Source organism: Prorops nasuta, unplaced genomic scaffold, assembly GCF_024137725.1.
Source record: "Prorops nasuta isolate Cenicafe-Biocafe unplaced genomic scaffold, Cenicafe_Pnas_1.2 PNAS00007, whole genome shotgun sequence".
Classification (NCBI taxonomy): Eukaryota; Metazoa; Arthropoda; class Insecta; order Hymenoptera; family Bethylidae; genus Prorops; species Prorops nasuta.
In genome coordinates, this window is record NW_027116804.1 from 6,927,485 (window position 1) to 6,948,810 (window position 21,326).

At 35.7% G+C, this 21,326-nt stretch overlaps 1 protein-coding gene across 1 annotated transcript; it reads left to right on the forward strand.

Annotated features, from left to right (window-relative positions):
- Window positions 1-8,136: 8,136 nt before the first annotated feature.
- LOC136775017 (nuclear pore complex protein Nup85-like) lies at window positions 8,137-9,321 on the forward strand. Its single transcript, XM_066729492.1, has 8 exons — window positions 8,137-8,152; window positions 8,203-8,237; window positions 8,352-8,393; window positions 8,447-8,678; window positions 8,729-8,905; window positions 8,989-9,054; window positions 9,096-9,153; window positions 9,240-9,321. The coding sequence occupies exons 1-8, from the start codon at window positions 8,137-8,139 to the stop codon at window positions 9,319-9,321; spliced, it is 708 nt and encodes a 235-aa protein (XP_066585589.1).
- The last annotated feature ends 12,005 nt before the right edge of the window (window positions 9,322-21,326 follow it).

Genomic DNA, 21,326 nt, shown 5'->3' on the forward strand with positions numbered 1-21,326 from the left:
GCAATGGAAATATTGCTGAGGAAGAGAATGCAGGTTTGTTACACAAGGACATAATGAACGTAACAAATCACCTTTTCGGACATCATTCAACTTGTAAGGGTCGAAGTTATGAAAAAGACTGCGAAGCAATGAACGTTATCGATAAAGTTCATTTACTACGTTTGCATAGGTTATATGCAAAAATCGAAGATGCTCTGGAATATCTCAGCCATCATTCGGAAAGTCTTTTACTTCGAGTTACAAATAATCAAGTGGAATCACTGAATGCAATTATTTGTAAAGAAGTCACCGGCAAAAGAATAAATTTTGGTGCAGGAGGCCAGTATAATGCTAGAATATATGCGGCCACATTGCAGCATAATATCCAGCAAGTACTTTTCGAAGTACATAAATATGCTGGCAAAGCAATTCCTTCAGCTGTTAACGCTTGAGAAACAGCGAAAGGCTTAAGTAGCGAGTACTCGAGCCTATAAAGTAAAAGAAGGAAAACAAAAAAGTGACAAATGGTTCGTAAATGATAAGAAATTGTACGGACTAAACCCACAAAGGCCTGATCTCGATGAAGCGGTTTTCAATAGGAAGCGCGAGATTCTACTTGATAAACTAAGAGAATATCAAGTAAATTCTTGTGATATTGAAATCGCAACGAGAAATAAAGCCAAATCCGATTTCTGGATGTCTCTAAGAAAAAATATGTTGACGGCATTCAATTTCGGACCAATATGTCGCATGCGTCCAACGACGTCTTGTGCGACTATAATTAAAAAGATTGTTCGAGATTGGGAGGAGCAGAAAATGTTGAGAAGTAGATTCCGCATTTTTCTGTTATATCTCCCATTTCTCTTACGCTCACAGTAGACGGCTTGACCGACAGCGTCTAGCCGCTCTATCTGTCTCTCTCTATCTCACGCCGCGGCGCGCTTGCGCGTCTACTGGCCCTGGCACGTCGCGGCAGCGGCACAACTTGCACGCCTGGCCACTAGGTGGCCAGCGCCTCGAGCAGCTCTCTCACTGGCAAGTTTCGTGCCGCGTAATTATATAGATGGGTCCTTGATAAGGACCCATCGCAGCAATCAACCCGCTCAGCCGCAGCTACCGCCGCAGCAACCGAGAACCGCTAACCCGCAGCAGCTTTTATCGTCTTCTTGGCATCACCGCCTTCCGGCATCTCCGCCTCACCGGCAGCGCCTCCACCTGGCGAACTTGGGTCGAACTTTGGTAAGTATCACCCACCACCCATCGCCTTCCAAGAGGGGACTACCCCTCTGCGGCACTTTCCTCCCTCCTAAGGGAAACTTCTCCGGGGACTGCCCGGGAGAAATACACCCTCTCCTTCCCCTACAACACTTCCCCGAGGGCTTACTCGGACCCAGTGCTCCTACCCCAACAGTCCAGGACTCTCGCACGAGTCGGGTAGTAGGGAGGGGTAAATTCACCCTAGGGGTTGGGGTGGCTCGGAGCCACTAGAGCTCGTGGAGAAGGCGGCTGCGGGGTAAGGGGACTTCCCCTTCCCTAAACCACTTCTCCACCTTTGCTTCCTCCTGTGACTGGGGATTTTGCTGGGGAATACTCCAGGGAAATTGTCCGGTCAGGGAGCTTTGTAGTCTGCGTTCGTTTCTGGGGAATTTTAGTTTCTATAGTTCTTGGGAATCTTCTTCTGCAGAAATTCCGTAGAATTTGACGGGAACAAATTCCGTAGGAAGTCGATATATTTAAGTCTCGCGATTCTTTGTATATATTTTGTAAATTTTGTACAATATTATTTATTTAAATGAAGACTCTTTTTCCATTTTAAATTGTCTTTGAACATATGATTTTAAGAAAAAACCTTCCCCTCTGACCACAGGTTTGGAGCCTACTTCGACGCTGTTTCGCACAAAGATTTTGTTTCCCTCGTTCATTGATAACGTGGCATTGCATTATGGTCGAGAAAATGAATCTAATGCAAGGAAACAATTGGAAACGATATTAAATAAATGTATTCGCATTTGCGGATTATTTATTAATAACCAGTATCCATACTTGGGAGCATCACCTGACGGATTGATAGATGACGATGGGCTAGTTGAGATAAAATGCCCATCGTCAGCAGAAAGTACGTCAGCGGAAGATGCTCTAGAGTCGTTACCCTCGTGGCGCGCAGTCCTTCGAAAGAATAATAATGGATACCAAATGAATAGAAATCATATTCATTATTATCAGGTATAAGGACAATTAGATATAATGAGTCGAGAATATTGCGTCTTTGCAATATGGAAACCTAAGAGTATTGTTTGGACGCGAGTAAGCAAAGACGATGATTCCTGGAATAAAGAAATGAAAGTAAAGTTGACACAATTTTATGAACATTGTCTTCTTCCTGAGATGATTTATAGTCAATACAATCGCAATATGCCTATTCGCGACCCACAATACATTATGGATGCTCAAGAAAAGGCACGCAGTGCTAAACAGCTGAAAAAGCAGAGATATAGCACTGCGTGCGAAAAGAGAAAATCAATCAATCTTTCCGAGAATGACGATGATGATGATTGCGTTATACTGGATGTATCGAAGCATTGTGATACACCGGATACCGTGTTGAAACATCGAAAATTTTTCGATGATTCATACACAACTCTGAAAGAAATGATTGAGAATGTATTACCGGAAAACAATAATTGCAATGATCAGAGTCTCGATGGAATTCTCCATATCATAAGGGAGAAAACGAATATCGAAACTGAAAATGTTTTGTTTAATGTATATCCAAATTTGGTTATATCTGCAACCAAACCTAAGAGCATTGCAATTATTGGTGGTAATCATACAAATCATTGGAGATTTGTATATGTCAACGAAGAACAGCTTTTTGTGTACGACAGTATACCAAACTGCACGTACAAGAAGCTTTCTAAAGAGGAACGACAATACATATCTCTAAAATACCCTTGGATAAAAGAATGTAACATTCACTGTCCAAGGGTCCAAGCTGAGCCAGATGCATTTAGTTGCGGTATATATGCTGCAGCTTTTGCAACTGCTATAGCATTGGGTGGAGACCCAAGTGAACAAAAATACTCAGTAAATGTTTCCGAAATGAGGAAACATTTTATAAAAATTATTGAAAAGAAAGAATTGCTAGCTTTTCCAAAGGAATAAAGGATACTATCTTTTATACACATATATTCGTTTGAAATGCCTAATTTTAAACGAGGAAAAGTCGGTGGTACTCTTTTTTTAACAAAATGTTTCTATATTGCCAATTGTACATTATAGTACAGTGCTTACAGAAAAAATTTTTGGAAATTTTGATAATTTTCAAAGTTTCCGACTAATGGTTTATATTTGTAAATCATATGAGGAGGGGTTTTAGTGGGTAAACGTTTAGGAGTCCCACATAATCTCTGGCTCAAGCCACTGGAAGATGCATAAAGCATTTTTCCCCTTCTCAATAAAAAAAAAAAGAAATAAAAAATGTCATGAGAATGACAATGGCTTATGGTTTTTGTATTTTCTCATTATGTTGAAGAAACTGACAAAAACTATAAACCATGAGGATTATAAAGAAAAATCAGTTTATACTTATTTTTTATAGAGGCAATTGTATGTTTGACCTTATAAAAAGTTCAAAGTAATAGTACTTTTGCCTCTTTCCTTATGATTACCGAGAAAAATCAAATAATTTTCGAGTAACTAACAGTGTCTGTGCCGTACATTGAACAAAACACGTTGTTGTATTATTCGAAAAATGTAAAAGATTTTCTGAATCTTATTATGAGGCCGCACTATGTAAATATCTTGAAAATGGTGAGACAAACGCGAATACGGTAAAAATTTTGTAAGTAAGACACCGGGGGATTGAACTTGTACAGATGATCCGTATTATGCAATTTTTAATTCATTATTGTTAAAAAAAATTGTTATATGGGATATGATTCAGCTGAGAAAGTTCAACTCCCCTATTGTCACACTCCCAAATTTTTAACCGTTTTTGCGTATCTCTTATTGTTTACGAGATACAGGTAATTTTAATTAATTAATGCCGCTCCTGCAATGTCACTAGTTGGGCCTCGGAATATAAACATTCGCTGCACCACCTGTGAGTGACCTAAAGAACTGTCTCATCAGACACGCGTAATGTGGTGTGAGTGGCCCTACGCGGCAATTCGGTACGCCTAGACCTTCCCGTTAACGTTGTAAATACATTTGTAGCCAGTAGAAAACCGAATAGTTGGCTACTTTATTTCATTTCCTTCTCTTTGTACAGAAGAGCACGTCACAATATCCTCTGGTATTCACTGAAATAAAGAATTTCACAATTAGATGCCACATAAAATCCACACTGTAAAATATAGTAATATAAATTCACGTGGAAAACTCACGTGCGAATCATACTAACAAAACGAACACTTCGATAGATACTACATACGTCGCGCCTGCGTTGCGGGCATACTGGAATCTGTTTCACATCTGTAGCACCAACACATTCGAAAGAGCAAATGTAAAGGACAGAAGATAACGTTTAAACGTGTAAGAGTGAGAGGTCCGATGGAGACACCAAAATCTTGGTCGGGAAGAGGAGAAACGCTAAATGAAATTTTCTAAGCTATTAGTAGAACGTAATCTTGAGATCTCAGCATTGCGTAATTGATTTAAACGTTTGCGGTCTTATTCGAAAGCTTATATAAACATTATATAACAAAAGTTTCATTAAAATTTTCATTAAATGAACCGATCGGAAAATATATCCATCAGAAAAATCGTAAGTCCAAACTTGGCGTAAAAGTAGGTAGTGTCACGCGGCTCTTTAAATTACTTGCCGCGTAACACTGCCGTGTTACTTAATAAGACAATAGCTGAAAGGGCATAGCGGAATAACCATGTCAAATCCGCCCTTTATCATAAAGAGCTGATGTTAATGTCCCAAATTAGTATCAATATGATAAAACTATCCACCAAAAAATATTTCGAAAAATTCATTTTTTTCGAGAACCACTTGACCGATTTTTATCAGCAAAATATTATTTTGTAGATTATGCAAAAACTAATTAAAGAAAATATAATCCGAAATATTCACTAAACTAAAAAGACCAAAAATAAATGTTTTTAATTTTTTAATATTTTTTTGAGGTGGATATTTTACAGGTACTATTCTGAAATTTTTACCAGAACTTCTCCTAAGTGTCTAATATAACATATATTTTTTTCGATTTTTTTGAATTGGTGGAACATAGTTAAAAATACTTTTATGGTGAGCGTCGCGTCACTTTCAGTAAGAACAATGCATTGCCCCATTCCACTTTGGCTTTAAATACACACATGTATGTCTGCCATTATTTTTATATTTAGAAACTACAATCTGCAAATTAATTATACTACATACATGGCAATGCCCTGAAGTATACTTTCAGTCCGATTGTTAAATAACACATTATCTGCTATGTTAGGCCGTTAGAAAGAACCTCGATATAGGTATATCCGTAATTAACTGTGACTTATGCCCCGCAGTGAGCGTAAATATTATTGCCTCTTATGCTATAATAGGCAGTAATACGAAACTGAATACTATATGTACTGTATTTACGTATTCAAGCCTTATTTTTATGTAGTGTAACGTTGCTTTCCCGCAGCGTTACAATAGCTGCCATCTAGCGCTTTGCTAATCTCAAGCGCTAGATAGGCGGGTCGTGTGCGAATTAGGAAGTTATCAACCGATGAATTATTGATCGAGGATCGATAACTTATCGGCTCCTAGTGTTGGGCGATGGGTGAAGCGGGGCAGCGGCGGGACAGCCGCAGGGCCTTACCTGCTTCCGCGGATTACCTCGACACACGTAGTTTGGAGGTCCTAGAGTACACAGTGCCGAATAGTGCCCGCCGCCGATATAAGTGCGATCCCACTGACAGCCGCCACCGGAAGCAATAGAAAAGTGCAGCGACTGCCAGGGAGCCGCGAACCCATACCGGACGACGGGTCACCCCTGCCCTTCGGGCCACCAACCAATGGCAGCAGAGGAGAGCAAGCGAGAGAGAGAGAGAGAGAGAGAGAGAGGGCGAAAGAAGATATCCAGCCCCTTTGCAAGCTGAAATTAGGGTGATTATTCGTTCGTGTGAAAGTCCTGTGACGTCCCGGGGAGTTCTAGGGCTTTAGGGCTCGTAGCACCGACCGGTTTTAGAGTGAACCGCTGGCCCTGCTCACCTGTCACGGGTAAGCGGGCAACAGAGCGGAGTGGTCATTCCATCGGACCTATAACGAAAAGCATCTTGTGTAGAGGCGCGAATTGACCGAGTGTTCCCGATTACATAAGGCCGTTAAGTTTGACAGTTGACGTGATCGTTCCCTTGAGTCGGTTCAATGCCACGGACTTAGCATAGTTTCCATGAGGACTCGCGACCTTAGGTGCCGACCAATAACAATCCGGATCGTTGTTGTACTAGGGTACACGGGAACTTATTCAGTGCGAATAGCCGTCACGGAACGCGCACGCGCGGAGATCGGGACTCATCCGCGTAGTAGTTAGCTCAAGAATCCCCCGGTGGCGCGCGAAGTACCGCGCGACTCGGTGACGACCCTCGCAAACGCCAACTAGTGCCTCGAGCGCGAGGCTAACTACTACGTCATCGGGGATTCAGCCGCGTTCACACAACTTAAGCCCCGCCCACATTTAGTACAATGACCGCCACTAATGGCCTGCAAGATTTTTTTTATGCGTTTAGGAACCATACCTCCCCATAGATTTTTCCCTGCCTGGACTAGTTTCTACATTGAGTGACTGGGAAGAGTATAGGAAGTGCATGATAGGCTATCCTTCTTTAAATGCCTTAAAGAGAAAGAGAGAACCTTATACCACTTCAACGTGGTTTCTCCAGGCCTTCGTTTCTTATTTTCCTGTCACGGACGTCGCCACTGCTTTTCTCTCTCTAACTCATGGATTTCTATTTGCGTCTTTGTCTAAAATAATTCTAAGCCACTGGGTGATTTTTTGGTGAGTCTATACCACTGGACCTATCTGTGAGTCTTGTAAGAGTACTGAGAGTAGTGAAAAGTGCAGAAATGTCAGTCTGACAGCGCGGATTTTTAATCAAACGAGTGTAAGTATAAATTGTTAAAGAGTTTTAATTTGTTGGAAAATATTAATCAGTTATAGTGAAGTTGTAACATTTTTAATGACTTTTCTGGATTATCGAAAAAAACAGGTATAATAAATATTTTGTACTACTAAAAACATACATAACGTATTAAGGAAAAATGTAATATAATTCTTGTCAAAATTAACTTAATATATAAATGTATCAAACAAATAGTTTCATGAATTTAAATAAGAAATACATAATAAAAAATATTATTATACTTTTTTAAATAAAATGCAGATCCTTCCGTATTTATTATCATATATAGTTAATTGGTAAAATTACTGCTAATTATAATGGCTCTTTTTCCCAGATGTAAAGGTTCTACAGAAGGTCCTACCAAGTGTAAAGTGCATACGTCATGCTGATTTCAACCAGAGGAATTAAACAGCGCTAAGGAATGGAACACAGATTCAGATTACGCAGCATGCTCTCCATATCTATAATAAGCCAACCTGTTTTCTTAGATAAGTAATATTATTGATAACCATATATAAAATGTATTCAAACATGATCCTTTGTGGTTTCTCTTATGTTTCGCAGGTCAAATTTTCTAATAAAGCTAATGAGCTGCATCGAATTGGTGAATAACAATTAGGCCAGGCTATGTGTCAATTCTGCTGCTTCAAATTTGGAATCTCAATGCAGAAGCGAAATGGAAATATTAAAAAAAGATTTGTTATTCAGGTATTATTTAAATATGTTCTAAATGTATCAATATGCCAATAACTGGCAGTGATTTTTCAAACTTGTTATATCTAAACTTATTTTCTTTACTGTTTTAGGTCCAGTAAATATTAATAGATTTAGCTGTGAGTATTTGGTTTGAATAACTGTCCTGCATTATAAATGGAGACTAATAAAGCTGATGAACTGCATCCAAGTGGTAAATAAAAACGAGGCCAGGCTATGTGTCAATTCTACTGCTTCGAATTTGGAATCTCCATGCCAAAACGGAATTGGAAATATTAAAAAAAGATTTGTTATTCAGGTGTTATTTAAATATGATCTAAATGTATCAATATGGCAATTACTGGCAGTGATTTTTCAAACTTGTTATATCTAAACTTATTTTCTTTGCTGTTTTAGGTATAGTAAATATTAGATTTGGCCTTCAATATTTGGTTTGAATAACTGTCCTGCATTTGAATTGAAAATGGAAGAAAATCTTATATATAGAAAGTAGGGTACAGGATAATGAATTAATCTTTCAAAATACTTTTCTTTTCTTTATTTAGATTACGTTTATATATTGTACTGTGAATTATAAAGGATATATCGTAATGTGTATTAGAAAAAATACAAAACATGAATGAGAATGGGCGGTTTGCAGCTCATTGGTAAAGTTAGCAAGCAACTTCAAGAATCACTTCTACTAGAGTATGGCACTCCATTAATGTCCCATCACTCATTACGGCAGCGTGCTGCTTCTTACCCGATACATTGTGAAAAGCAATTAGGCAAAGCAAAATTAAAGATTCTTTTGCAATCACTGCCAATTAGACGTGAATCTGGAAGATCTAAAATAATAGATATTGTCAAGGAAAATAACATGAATCGTGTTGGTAAGTAATTTAATTTGTTTTTTTAAACTGACAATTAACAGATATTTAAGAAACTTGTATTGATTACTATATATTGTATTGCAAGTTGCAAGGAATTTGGTGCATTAAACAAGGACAAATGGGAAATGTTCTTACTTGGGCACAGAGTGCGCAAGATAATGGATTTGTTACTTATATCGCTTATCAATTCTTGAGATGTTATGCTGATAATGGCGAATTAGAATGTCGTTAATTACTCGAGAATTTAGGATCCTGTGTGCTGGCTATTGAAAGACTCACATTGTTAGGTTGGTGAATATTATACTTATAGCTAGTATCAATAATAACGCAAATAAAGTATATTTTGTATTGACTTATAAAATTTATTTAATTGCAGGTAAATATTATGAATATCATCAATAGTATGAAAACGGAGAGATCAAGGATGCAACGAGTTTGTTGGACAACCTTTGGTTTCTAATTTAAAACCTACATAGTGAGATATTTATATATAACTGATGTTGTTGAACAATTTACATATATAATACGAATACTAATAAGCTTTACGTTTGGTTTTCCTAGTTTTTGGTCTATTCTTTTGATTGACGAAATACCATTATTGGAAGCAGAAGACGTTCTTCTTTCGTCAAACGATAGTTTTTAGCTTTGCGCTGTATATTGCTATATGGTAATCAATCAAATAAAATTCGAGGAGAAGGCAGATATTTTCAGACTAGTGGCAGCTAGAAATTTGGCGCAAGCATTAAACCTGGAAGAATATCAAGAACAGTAAGGTGGTAGACCCAATTATCGATCACTTTGTGAATTCTCATGGTTAGCTTATTGAAAAAATATATATATTTTAGGAAACATGTCCCGAAATTATTTGTAAGGCTAAATAAATTAGTTAAAATGAGTTTATCAACAGTGAAATTAAATATTTTATGACAAACTAATTCTAAAATTATGTTTAAACACAGGATCACAGTTGAACCAATTGTCGATCACAATTTAACGACCGGAACCCGTTTTCGATCAAACGGAAACCAATTGTCGATCAAATGATTTCAATAATTAAAAATTAAGATAAATGTGATGAAATATGAAATGAAGGTATTATTATTTATTGAACCATGAACGTTTTATATAAATTTACCATTTTACAAATAATTTGAACACCAGTTTGGCATATTTTACACATTACTTACTATAAATAAATTATACTTAAGTTTCGATGACTAATAAGAGTAAGTGGAAAACATTTAAAAAGAAAAACAATATACTCATTATAGTAAATGAAACTAGAGCAATTATTTATGACTAAATGATAATACTATAAGTTTTGAATTAATCAAATATAAAGTAAGTATTAATTTTCAGATAATTCAGTTTTAACTTTTCTTGGCAGTTTGAGACTGTCAAGTTGACTTCTTAAATATTTTTCTTTTGAAACAATACTTTGTATATTTTTGGTTAATTCGTCCTTTAGAGATAACTCATTAATGATTTCAATGTCCAAATTATCAATTTTATTTTTCAAAAACGATTCTTTCTCTTCTACTTTTTCAGTTTTTAAATCAACTTTTAATAGTTTTAACTTAGCTTTATTATGTTTAATTTTTAAATCTAATTCCTTCATTCGTGACTGTGTAGCAATTTTCTCAAGTTTAATTTTTTTCATACTCTCTTGACATTCCTTGTTTGCTTCTACTGTTTCTAACTTTTTCCTTTTTAGATCGATTTTTTTTGTTCCATCTCTTTTTCTTTAGCTTTTAATTCATACCATGCCCTCCATTCCGGTGCAGTAGCAACGATGGGAAGCTTTTCTTTGGGTTTTCTTTTACTATTTTTTTTTCATCTTTAATAGATTCAGGATAATAAAGATACTGTTTAAAAGGAGACTGTATTGCAGATCCTACACATGATAAATTATAATTTAATTATTTTTATAACTTAATTTATATTTTTTCATAATGGAAATACTTACTCTTGATGTTAGTATTCGAATATAGATTACTATTTTTTATACATGAGTCGTTAAAAACTGCAGACCTCTTTGGTGAATTTGATAATCCTAAAACATTCATATTTATAAATAATTTATACATTTAATATTCAATTAAAAATAGGGAAAAGCTTTTACCTTCAATGTTAGGTGATATATTTTCCATATTGTCTAAGCATTCTTCATTATTAAAATATAAAGGGTTACAATTAAGAGCCTCTATATCCAAATTTCTACATGTAACTATATTACTAGTTTGCTTGAAAGTAGACTGATTAATTATACTCAAATCAAGGGGAGGTTCAAATTCATCCTATTAAAATTACATGAGGAACGTTTACTCACTATATAAACTTTTCAATCATTGTGTTTAGGATCATAAAATTTAAAATTTCGAAGTCATATCTTAAAATATGTATTTTTATTAAATATACCTTTTCAGTATCACTCTTGCGGAAATTCTTAGAATTAATATTATCAATACTCGAATCTTCAATTATTACATTGAGATCATGTACTATATCTGACGTATGTTCTTGAATAATCTCCAGATTGACTAAATCATGTACTGGTTCATTAAATCCTTTGCCACTTGAAGTCAATTCTGTCGAAATACTAGTGGTATTTAGATTTCCTGTGTCTTCGCTAGTAAATGGCTTATCATTTTGACTTAAATTGCTGTAAGAATCATCAGTTTTATCTGGTATCACACTGTTTATGTTCAAGTTACTGAACAAACAGTCATCATCTGCAATTACTATATCTATACTATTAATTGTCTCCTCGTTTAAAATTATGTTCATTGCAACAATTTCGTCACTAGAGCTGCTATTCTGTTTCATTTTCTCATCAGTACTGATTCCATCTACAACAATGTCATCAACATACATCTTAGCAAATTTAAGAGCAATCAAAGAGTCATTGTTGTTTATACTGTCTTGTTCAGTACACATTTCATTCTGATTGTCTGTAGTTTCAATAACCTGTTTTGGAGAATTGATATTTGTATCATGAAGTTGTGTTGGTTTTGCTTGATTTTGAAATTTATACCACAGATTATACAAAGCTTTGTATTCCAACGGGCCTTTCCATTCACTAGAATTCTTTGAAACATTTTTGAATTCTTGCAAAATGTCAGGATCAATATTTGATTCAAAATAGCAAACATTAGCATGAAGTGGTGTACTATTACGTACTTCATTAGGAATTTTAGCTGTCTGATTTGCACTCGATACAAAATTTGATATAAGTCTATTATAATTTATTGCATCAGCTGAAAATGGCATTAATCCACATCGCCTGAATCCATTTTCAAAAATTTTCTTAATATCAATTGAATCAAGAGCAATTTTAAGTACGCCAGCAAAGAAAACATTAGTCAAAGCCTGCCCATCTCGTTCAAACCTCCAAGATCGAACTGCATCTTTGTAAGCAGATTTCAGAGGGCGAAATAGTGCAACGTCCATAGGTTGCATAACATGAGTTGCATTTGGGTAAAGGCAAATTAATTCTATTTTATGTTCAACACAAAAATTACTAAGTTCCAAGTTTATGTGGGAACCATGCCCATCAACATACAAAATAACTGGAAATTCAATGGAATTCTTGATACACCATGGATAAAAATAATTCACTATAAACATATAAAATGTTTCAGTAGTCATCCATCCTGTAATACTTTTACCAATGACAAACTCATCTGGGAAATTCTGTGCAACTTGCGATGAAATCCTTTCATTGTTATAAACAATCATAGTTGGAATCAGTTGTCCAGCAGCGTTTCCACCTATAAGAGCTGTATAATATTCCTTGTCACTTCCCACAATAGTATAAGGTGCTTTCTCACCTTTGCGTACTAGCACCTTGTCAATTTTTGGGCTTAAACAAAAAGCTGATTCGTCAAGATTAAATACCCTGCTTGGATTCACATTAGTTAAATTTTTAGCTTTAAGATAAGTGTCCACTTCAGCAAACCATTCTCGAATAACTTGCTCTGTAACATTGGCTCTACGCTTGGTTAAATTTTGACACATCCTCACTGATAATTCAGGGTTTCTCTTTAAAAATGATTAGTACCACTTTTTAGATGGACGACAGTTTTTGAAAGGTGTAGTCTTATTTAGTTTTTTCACTTGACATTGAACACAATCTAATAGTTGTGCCATTGTCACAGGAAATCCACATTTACTCATGTGGAAAATCCAGTTGACTATTTCTTTCTCTTCTTCCTGACTAAAAACTGTTTTTGGACCAGGTCGAGCATTTACAAAGTAAATTCCTGCTACCCTGGACTGCAAAGTCGTAAAGGGTACATTAAAAATTTTACTCGTATTTCTTATGGTTTGTCCTTTTCTAACCTCTAAAAGGGCTTTTTCCAAATCTGCTGCAGAATACTGCTTATTTTTTACTCCCTTTTTCTAAAAACAAAATTTAAATTATTGATAATTAGTCTATAAATAATAACTTAATTAATTTTTAGTGCTGTATTAATAGATTATCAGTAATAAGTTAAGTTTTTGAATCGGGAACCAAATAATGATCATTTAAATAATAACGTTAATATGCTGTATATCATTCTCACCTGTTTTGTTTTAGTCATTCTTATCGAGAAAGTTGATTATATTTTTCTGTAAGTTCGAAAAAACCACTTGCAACTATTAAAATTTATTCTTTTCTCATGTCGTTCTATTACGCTACACTAGAAGAAAGGCGCAAAAGGGAAGGACATCTGGTCTACCAATTTCTATAGTATTTTTTTTTTCAAGTTTATGAGCCTGATCGTTTAATTTTTTTTTTACTATTAAGTATTAAGTAATAGTTTAATTTTATGTAGCAATAAGTACTAGTTTAAAAAAAAAACAAATAATAAATATCAAAGCATTGTTCATTTTGTGAAAAATGATCGATAATTGGTAGTGATCGACGATTGGGTCTACTACTTTATAAAAGCATTGCTGAGTACGTTCAAATCTATATTAGCTTTTTCAAATGACTCCATACGCGAGCCTTAATTATTTTATAAAAACTGTTACTTGTACAAAAAAAAGAATATATTATGTGCCTTCGCGTATGAAGTATATATACCCATTACGATATATCCTTTATAATTCACAGTACAATATATAAACGTAATCTAAATAAAGAAAAGAAAAGTATTTTGAAAGATTAATTCATTATCCTTTACTCTACTTTCTATATATAAGATTTTCTTCCATCTTCAATTCAAATGCAGTACAGTTATTCAAACCAAATATTGAAGGCCAAATCTAATATTTACTGGACCTAAAACAGCAAAGAAAATAAGTTTAGATATAACAAGTTAGAGAAATCACTGCCTGTAATTTCCAGATTGATACATTTAGATCTGTGCGAAGCAATGTCCCATGTCGGCTCCGAACCTGTGGTCAGAAGGGAAGGTTTTTTGTTCTTGAAATAAAATTGTCAAAACACAGGTTAATGGAAAATAGGAGATTTATTCAATAAATAATATGGTACAAAATATATACAATAAAACCGCTATACTTAATTATAGACTTACTAGGGAATTTGTTGTCGTCAAATTCTAGTGAATTTCGGTTGACGAAGATTCCCAAGAACCCTAGAGACGAAAATTCCGCAGAAAGCAACGCGAACTTAAAAACTCCCGGATTGGACAATTTTCCCTGTGGTACTCCCCAGAAAAATCTCCAGCCTCGGGAGGAAGCAGATGTGGAGAAGTGGTTTTAGGGAAGGGGAAGTCCCCTTACCCCTCAGCCGCCTTCCCCAAGAGCTCTAGTGGCTCCGAGCCACCCCAACCCGTAGGGTGAGTCTACCCCTCCCACTACCCGACTTTTTCGAGAGCCCTGGATTGAGGGTCGGAACACTGGGTCCAAGGTAGTCCTCGGAGGCAGTGTGGAGGGGAAGGAGAGGGTTTAATTCCTTCCGGGAAGTCCCCGGAGAAATCTCCCTTAGGGGGAGGAGATTGCCGCAGAGGGGAAGTCCCCTCTTGGTAGGCGGTGGGTGGTTTGGTGATACTTACCAAAATGATTCACCAGAAGAGTTCGCCGGTGGAGGCGCTCGTAAGATGGCCGTGGAGGCGCTGCCGTAGAGGCGTCAAAAAGCCGGTGAGGTGGGTGCCGGAAGGCGGAGGTTGCCGATAAGGCGTCAAAAATGCTGCTGTTGCTGCTGTTATACAGCGGTCGAGCCAGTTTGGGGTGCGATGGGTCCTTATCAAGGACCCATCTAAGTAATTACGCGACACTAATCTTGCCAGCGAGAGAGCTGCTGCGAGCGCTGGCCACCGAGTGGCCAAGCGCGCAAGTGGTGTCGCGTCGCGGCCGCGACGCGCCAGGGCCAGAAGACGCGCAAGCGCGCCGCGGAGAGACAAGGACAGATAGAGCGACTAGACGCTGTCGGTCTAGCCGTCTACTGTGAGCGCAAGAGAGAAAGGGAGATATAGCGGAAAAATGCGGAATCTATTTCTCAACATTTTCCGCTCCTCCCGATCTCGAACAAGATCATATTTAAATAACACCTGAATAACAAATCATTTTTTTATATTTCCAATTTCGTTATTGCATGGAGATTCCAAATTCGAAGCAGCAGAATTGACACATAGCCTGGCCTAATTGTTATTCACCAATTCGATGAAGCTCATTAGCTTTATTAGAAAATTTGACCTGCGAAACATAAGAGAAACCACAAAGGATCATGTTTGAATACATTTTATATATGGTTATCAATAATATTACTTATCTAAGAAAACAGGTTGGCTTATTATAGATATGGAGAGCATGCTGCGTAATCTGAATCTGTGTTCCATTCCTTAGCATTGCTTAATTCCTCTAGTTGAAATCAGCAGGACGTATGCACTTTACACTTGGTAGGACCTTCAATAGAACCTTTACACCTGGGAAAAAGAGCCATTATAATTAGCAGTAATTTTACCAATTAACTATATATGATAATAAATACGCAAGGATCTGCATTTTATTTAAAAAAGTATAATAATATTTTTTATTATGTATTTCTTATTTAAATTCATGAAACTATTTGTTTGATACATTTATATATTAAGTTAATTTTGACAAGAATTATATTACATTTTTCCTTAATACAAAAATGTAAGTTTTTAGAAGTATAAAAAATTTATTATACCTGTTTTTTTCAATAATCCAGAAAAGTCATTAAAAATTTTATAACTTCACTATAACAGATAAATATTTTTCAAAAAATTAAAACTCTTTAACAATAATTTATACTAACACTCGTTTGATTAAAAATCCGCGCTGTCAGACTTGACATTTCTGCACTTTTCACTACTCTCACAAGACTCACATATAGGTCCAGTGGTATAGACTCACCAAAAAATCACGCAGTGGCGTAGAATTATTTTAGACAAAGACGCAGATAGAAATCCATGAGTTAGAGAGAGAAAAGCAGTGGCGACGTCCGTGATAGGAAATTAAGATACGAAGGCCTGGAGAAACCACGTGGAACGCGGTATAAGGCTCTCTCTTTCTCTTTAAGGCATTTAAAAAAGGATAGCCCTAGCCTATCATACATATCCTATACTCTTTCCAGTCACTCAATGTAGAAACTAGTCCAGGCGGGGAAAAATCCATGGGTGGTATGGTTCCTAAACCCATAAAAAAAAACTTGCAGGCCATTAGTGGCGGTCATTGTACATCGCGTTAGCGTAACGGAACCGTGTGAGGAGAACCTTGTATAATAGCGAGTACGGAATTGATAATAAAGAGAAGTTTCAACCTGAATTGAGGAATTAGAGTTATTAGTACCCCATCCTCTGAATTCTCGTACGAAGGTTAGAACCCCCTCTGTATAAATAAATATTCGGATGATATTAACATTACATCGAAGGCGCCCGGGTCTTGTAGGAAGTCGCCTATTGGGACGCGAACACGATCGGTGAGGGATCACTCCTCCCTCCCTTTCTACGCTATCCTATAGGATAGACAGTAGGTCACAGTAGTGTCTAAATCTTCTTAAATATGTTTTTAAATACCCTTCAAGCACTTAAAATGTGCTATTTGTAATGTCTTTCTAAAAAAAGTAGATGTAGAAAAAACTAATAGGGAATACGGAAGAAGCAAATTATTTTTCTAACTTATTAAATAAAACTGTAACTGTAAATGATATACTATGTAATAAGTGTAGACTATCTGCTTTAAAGAAGAAACACGAAAGATTATAGGAATGTGGAGCAGATCTTCAGAGTGAGTCTACTACTGACCCAACATTTCAAACTGCAGAAAAATCTAAAAGAGACGTTTTGGATATCGAATATATTCAAATTCCTCTCCAAAAACGGTATCTACTCACAACTGTTGCTGCATTTGTTCTTTGAAAAAAGATCTGATGGTAATTCCCGAAGAAGCTCGTATACAATCATTTATTAAAAGAAAAATATATATTCCAGTTGACAATAGGTGCTGTAAGAGTCTTGTAATTAAAAATAGTCTTTTTGAAGATCTCGGTCTTTTGAAAGTATATTCTAACACATCATGTCTTAATGCATCAGATTTGTCCAAAATGATGGAAACTCTTACTCTCAAGTGTGATTCTACATGATTTGATCAAATAGGCGAAGCTAGTTTGTCAGAAAAATAGCTTCTGGTTTTTACGGGATTGACATGGGATAATTTGAATGAATTAAAATATATGATGACTTCGTTAAGAAATAGTAAATCGTGTTATATTATTCAAGCTTTAGTTATCTTTCTTTTTAAACTACGCACAGGTAATTCCAACAAAATAATATGTTCCATTTTTCAACTAGAATATGAGCAGTCAGTTTCTGATTACTGTCGAAGTATTATTAACTCTTTTGAAACGGACATCTTACCGACTCGCTTTGGTTTACAAGCTTTAAACAGACATGATATTATTTACAATAATGCTACCATAATAGCTAAAAAATTGTTTGATATCTAAAAAAACATGTTTTTGATTTGTGATGGTACGTATGCGCGTCATCAAAAAAGTACTAACTCTGAGTATCAAAGAAACTCTTTCTCTGGTCAAAAGAAAGTAACTCTTTGCCAACCTTTCAGAATTTGTGCAACAGACGGATATATTGTTGACATGATCGGACCATTTCTAGCAAATCAAAATGATGCAGACATTTTGAAAATTATTATGGAAGATTCAAATCATTTTTCCATGAAGATGGTCTTAAAAGAGGGTGATACTTTCGTTCTCTTGATCGTGGCTTTCGAGATGTAAAGTCTGATTTGGAAGAAAAAAAATTTAATGGATTGATGCCATATTTAAAATGAAAGCGAAAGCAGTTGACGACAGCAGAATCGAATTAATCACGCTTCTTAACTAAGATTCATTGGGAAGTAGAATCTGTTCATGGCATATTAAAATAAATGTATCGTCATATAGATCACAAAATTGATAATAAATTGTTGCCTAACATTGGAGTTTATTTCAGAATAGCATCTTTTTTAAATAATACTTTTGGAAAAAGGCTTGAATCCGATGTAGACATTTCTACCGAAATTCTTGAAATTTTGCTGATCAAAGTCGGTCATGTGATTCTCGAAAAAAATGAATTTCTTTATTTTAATGACACCCTCCATAACTTCTAAAAAAATGAATTTTTCAAAATATTATTTGGTGGAAAGTTTTATCATGTTGATTCTAATTTGTGACATTAACATCAGCTCTTTATGATTAAGGGCGGATTTCACATGATTATTCCGCTATGGCCTTTGTAACAATAGTACACTGATTTCTAGTGACTTAGATAAAACAATTGATTTTATAGATAATCTGGATTATTCAAATTTATCATTATCGGAAAATGGTTTGAATATCATATACAGTTTCTGTCTTCAAAATTAACATTCATTTAATATTCATGTATGTTATTTTAATTATTAAATACTTTTTTAGAAAGATCATTGCTTCAAGCCTTAGATGTTAATAAAAAGAATCTCAATGATGAGAACATTGAAACAACAACCAGTATGTTTAAAATAATAATTATCAAATTAAATTAACAAGTAATCAAAATAATTTAATAAAAAATTTTACTTTATAAATATTACATTTTCTTACAGATAATAATTTACATGAGAACTGTAATATTCTAACAATTGAATCCATGATTAACTCTGAAGATGGAAATACCTTACAGGAAAAACAAAATGTTATGCATAAGTTAACAAATAAAGCTATAGCTGGTGCTCCAAAAGATTATGAATTAAAATTACCAGAAAGTAAAGGAATAAAACATAGCTGCTTATATTGTAATGTTTTGGTATGTAAGATAGGTCGCCATTTGGAACTTTGTCATCCAGAAGAATCAGACGTAAAGGCGTTTTTGAAATTACCTAAACAGTCGAAGGAACGTGTAGACTTAATAGCTAATATACGAAAAAAAGGGGACTATAAGTATAATACTAATCAAACAATAAACGATGGAGACCTTATAGTTCGTCGACTGCCAAACAAAAATAAAAATAAAGATATAAGTGATTACGTTGTTTGTGCAATCTGCAATGGACACTACATGCGTTCGAATATACGCCATCATTTTGCGAAATACACTAATTACATATTTAAAGGAGAGAGAACTACAAATGTTTTATGCAGAATGGCTACAGGAAAATTGCATGAAGTAGCAAACAATATCGTTAGAAAGGAAATATTTTCATATATCCAAGATGGCACCATAAAAGTTATAATAAGATACGATGAATTGTTAATATTTTACGCTAACAATCAAAGTGAAAAGTATTCTCACGAAAATTTTTCAAAGATTAGATCAAAGTTGCGACTGCTGGGTAGATTTTTCATTTCTGCAAAAAATATGTATGATGAAATACTTGACTTCTCAAGTCTTTACAGGCCTTAGCATTTCAAGTTTTGCGTAAAAGCTGCAACTATTGTTGCAGAATATGATGAGATTACTGGAAATTTTACATCTCCAACAAACATTTTAACTTTAGGCACCGCATTAAAACAAAGAGGTAAATTCTTAGAAACCTAGTACATTGAAAGGGAAGACAAGCAAAAACAAAAAATGACAAAGGATTTTGTAAAATTGATAGAACAAGGGTTTCAATCAATTAACAGAGAAGCTGTGAAAGCCCAAGTGAAAAGAAACAGGCAGAAAAAAGTTATATTACCTTTAACCGATGATATAATCAAACTTAATAGATTTTTGAGAGAAAATCGTATTTTGGCATACGATAAATTAATGAAAATATATACATACGATCAGTGGTTACTTTTAGGCGAAGTATCTCTGATTGAAATATAGCTGTTCAAACGACGCCGTCAAGGTGAAATTTATAAGGCGTGTGACCCTGTACTATTTTAGGATAGTACATGTTCACTAAAAAGACATATATGTTTGCGTATAGGATAATGTTACATATTCTTGTCATATTATCAAGGCCATAATAACGAATCATATACGGTTGGCCTAACAATCATCCGATATACTGTATAAAATTCGGTGATTGACGGGTCATAAAAATAGAGTAACGATCCTGGCCTATAAGTCGCGTGTTAAAAAAGCCTAACTAACTTCGGCTTTCCGCGACTCCCGAATATTCAAGTTGAATTTTCTTCGGAAGAAATCGGACATTGAATCTAATTGGTGATATCAGTAGCCTAACCAGCTCTACCAATTAGATTGAGAGTTATGAAAAGTTAAGGGTAAGCGACCGAGAGCTCGTTTCTCGCGTCTTCCGAATTTTGCAACAAACCTATCTTAGTCCCGATAGAGTCGGACGTGAACTTGAACACTCATATCTTAGTCCTGGAAGAGTTCGGACGTGAATTTTGCGACACACGTATCTTAGTCTTGGGAGAGCCCGGAAGCAAACTCCGCTCTACTCTGCTCTGCTCTGCTCTGCTCCGAACCGCTCAACGCTGCTCTACACTGTTCTGCCCTGCCTCCGCCGAGGGATTTGGCTTCCACCTCCAGCTTCGGCGAAAAAGGTTAGCGGGAGTCCCAGCTCTTAGCAATTCTCTATAATACGAGTAAAATTCGGAAAACGCGCTAAATCGCATTGAGAGGGTCGAAGACCCTGGATTACGAGTAAACATGTTCCCACAGTGCGTGAATTGAGATTTAGAGCTTTAAAATGATACCTATTGAAAGGTAGTCTATCGTCGAGAAGACTCTGAGATTAACAATTATTTTGACAACTAAGTTATGAAGGTCACTTATGAGTTTTCGGATACGGAATGTATATAATTTTATAGGTAACTTACGTTAAGTTCTTTTATCGATTACCGTGTATATAATGCCGTGCTAAATTCTTTGTTATTTTCGAAACTTTGGGTATTCGCTTATAATACAGTTAATGGTTCGAATTCGGTTATAAAGAGTGACCAGGATAGTTGTTCAGGTGCGGATTTCAATTACGTATCGTTTAGTTCGTCGCATTTAACCAGGGGTGCATCCCGAGGTCAAATTCTCCCCGAAAGGAGCTACCTCGTGGAAGTACAAATTTTCTCCTTGGAAGGAACCCCGGAGGTGAATTCTTCCCGAAAGGAGCAAACCGTTCGATTCTCTCCCGAGAAAGTATCGTTTTCGTTTTCGTAAAAGGTCGCAGGAGAAACACCTGCCTTGAGAAGGGCTTTAGTTTATTAATTAGTTGTGTCTAGTAGAGAAATTTGTTGGATTAATCCCGAGCACT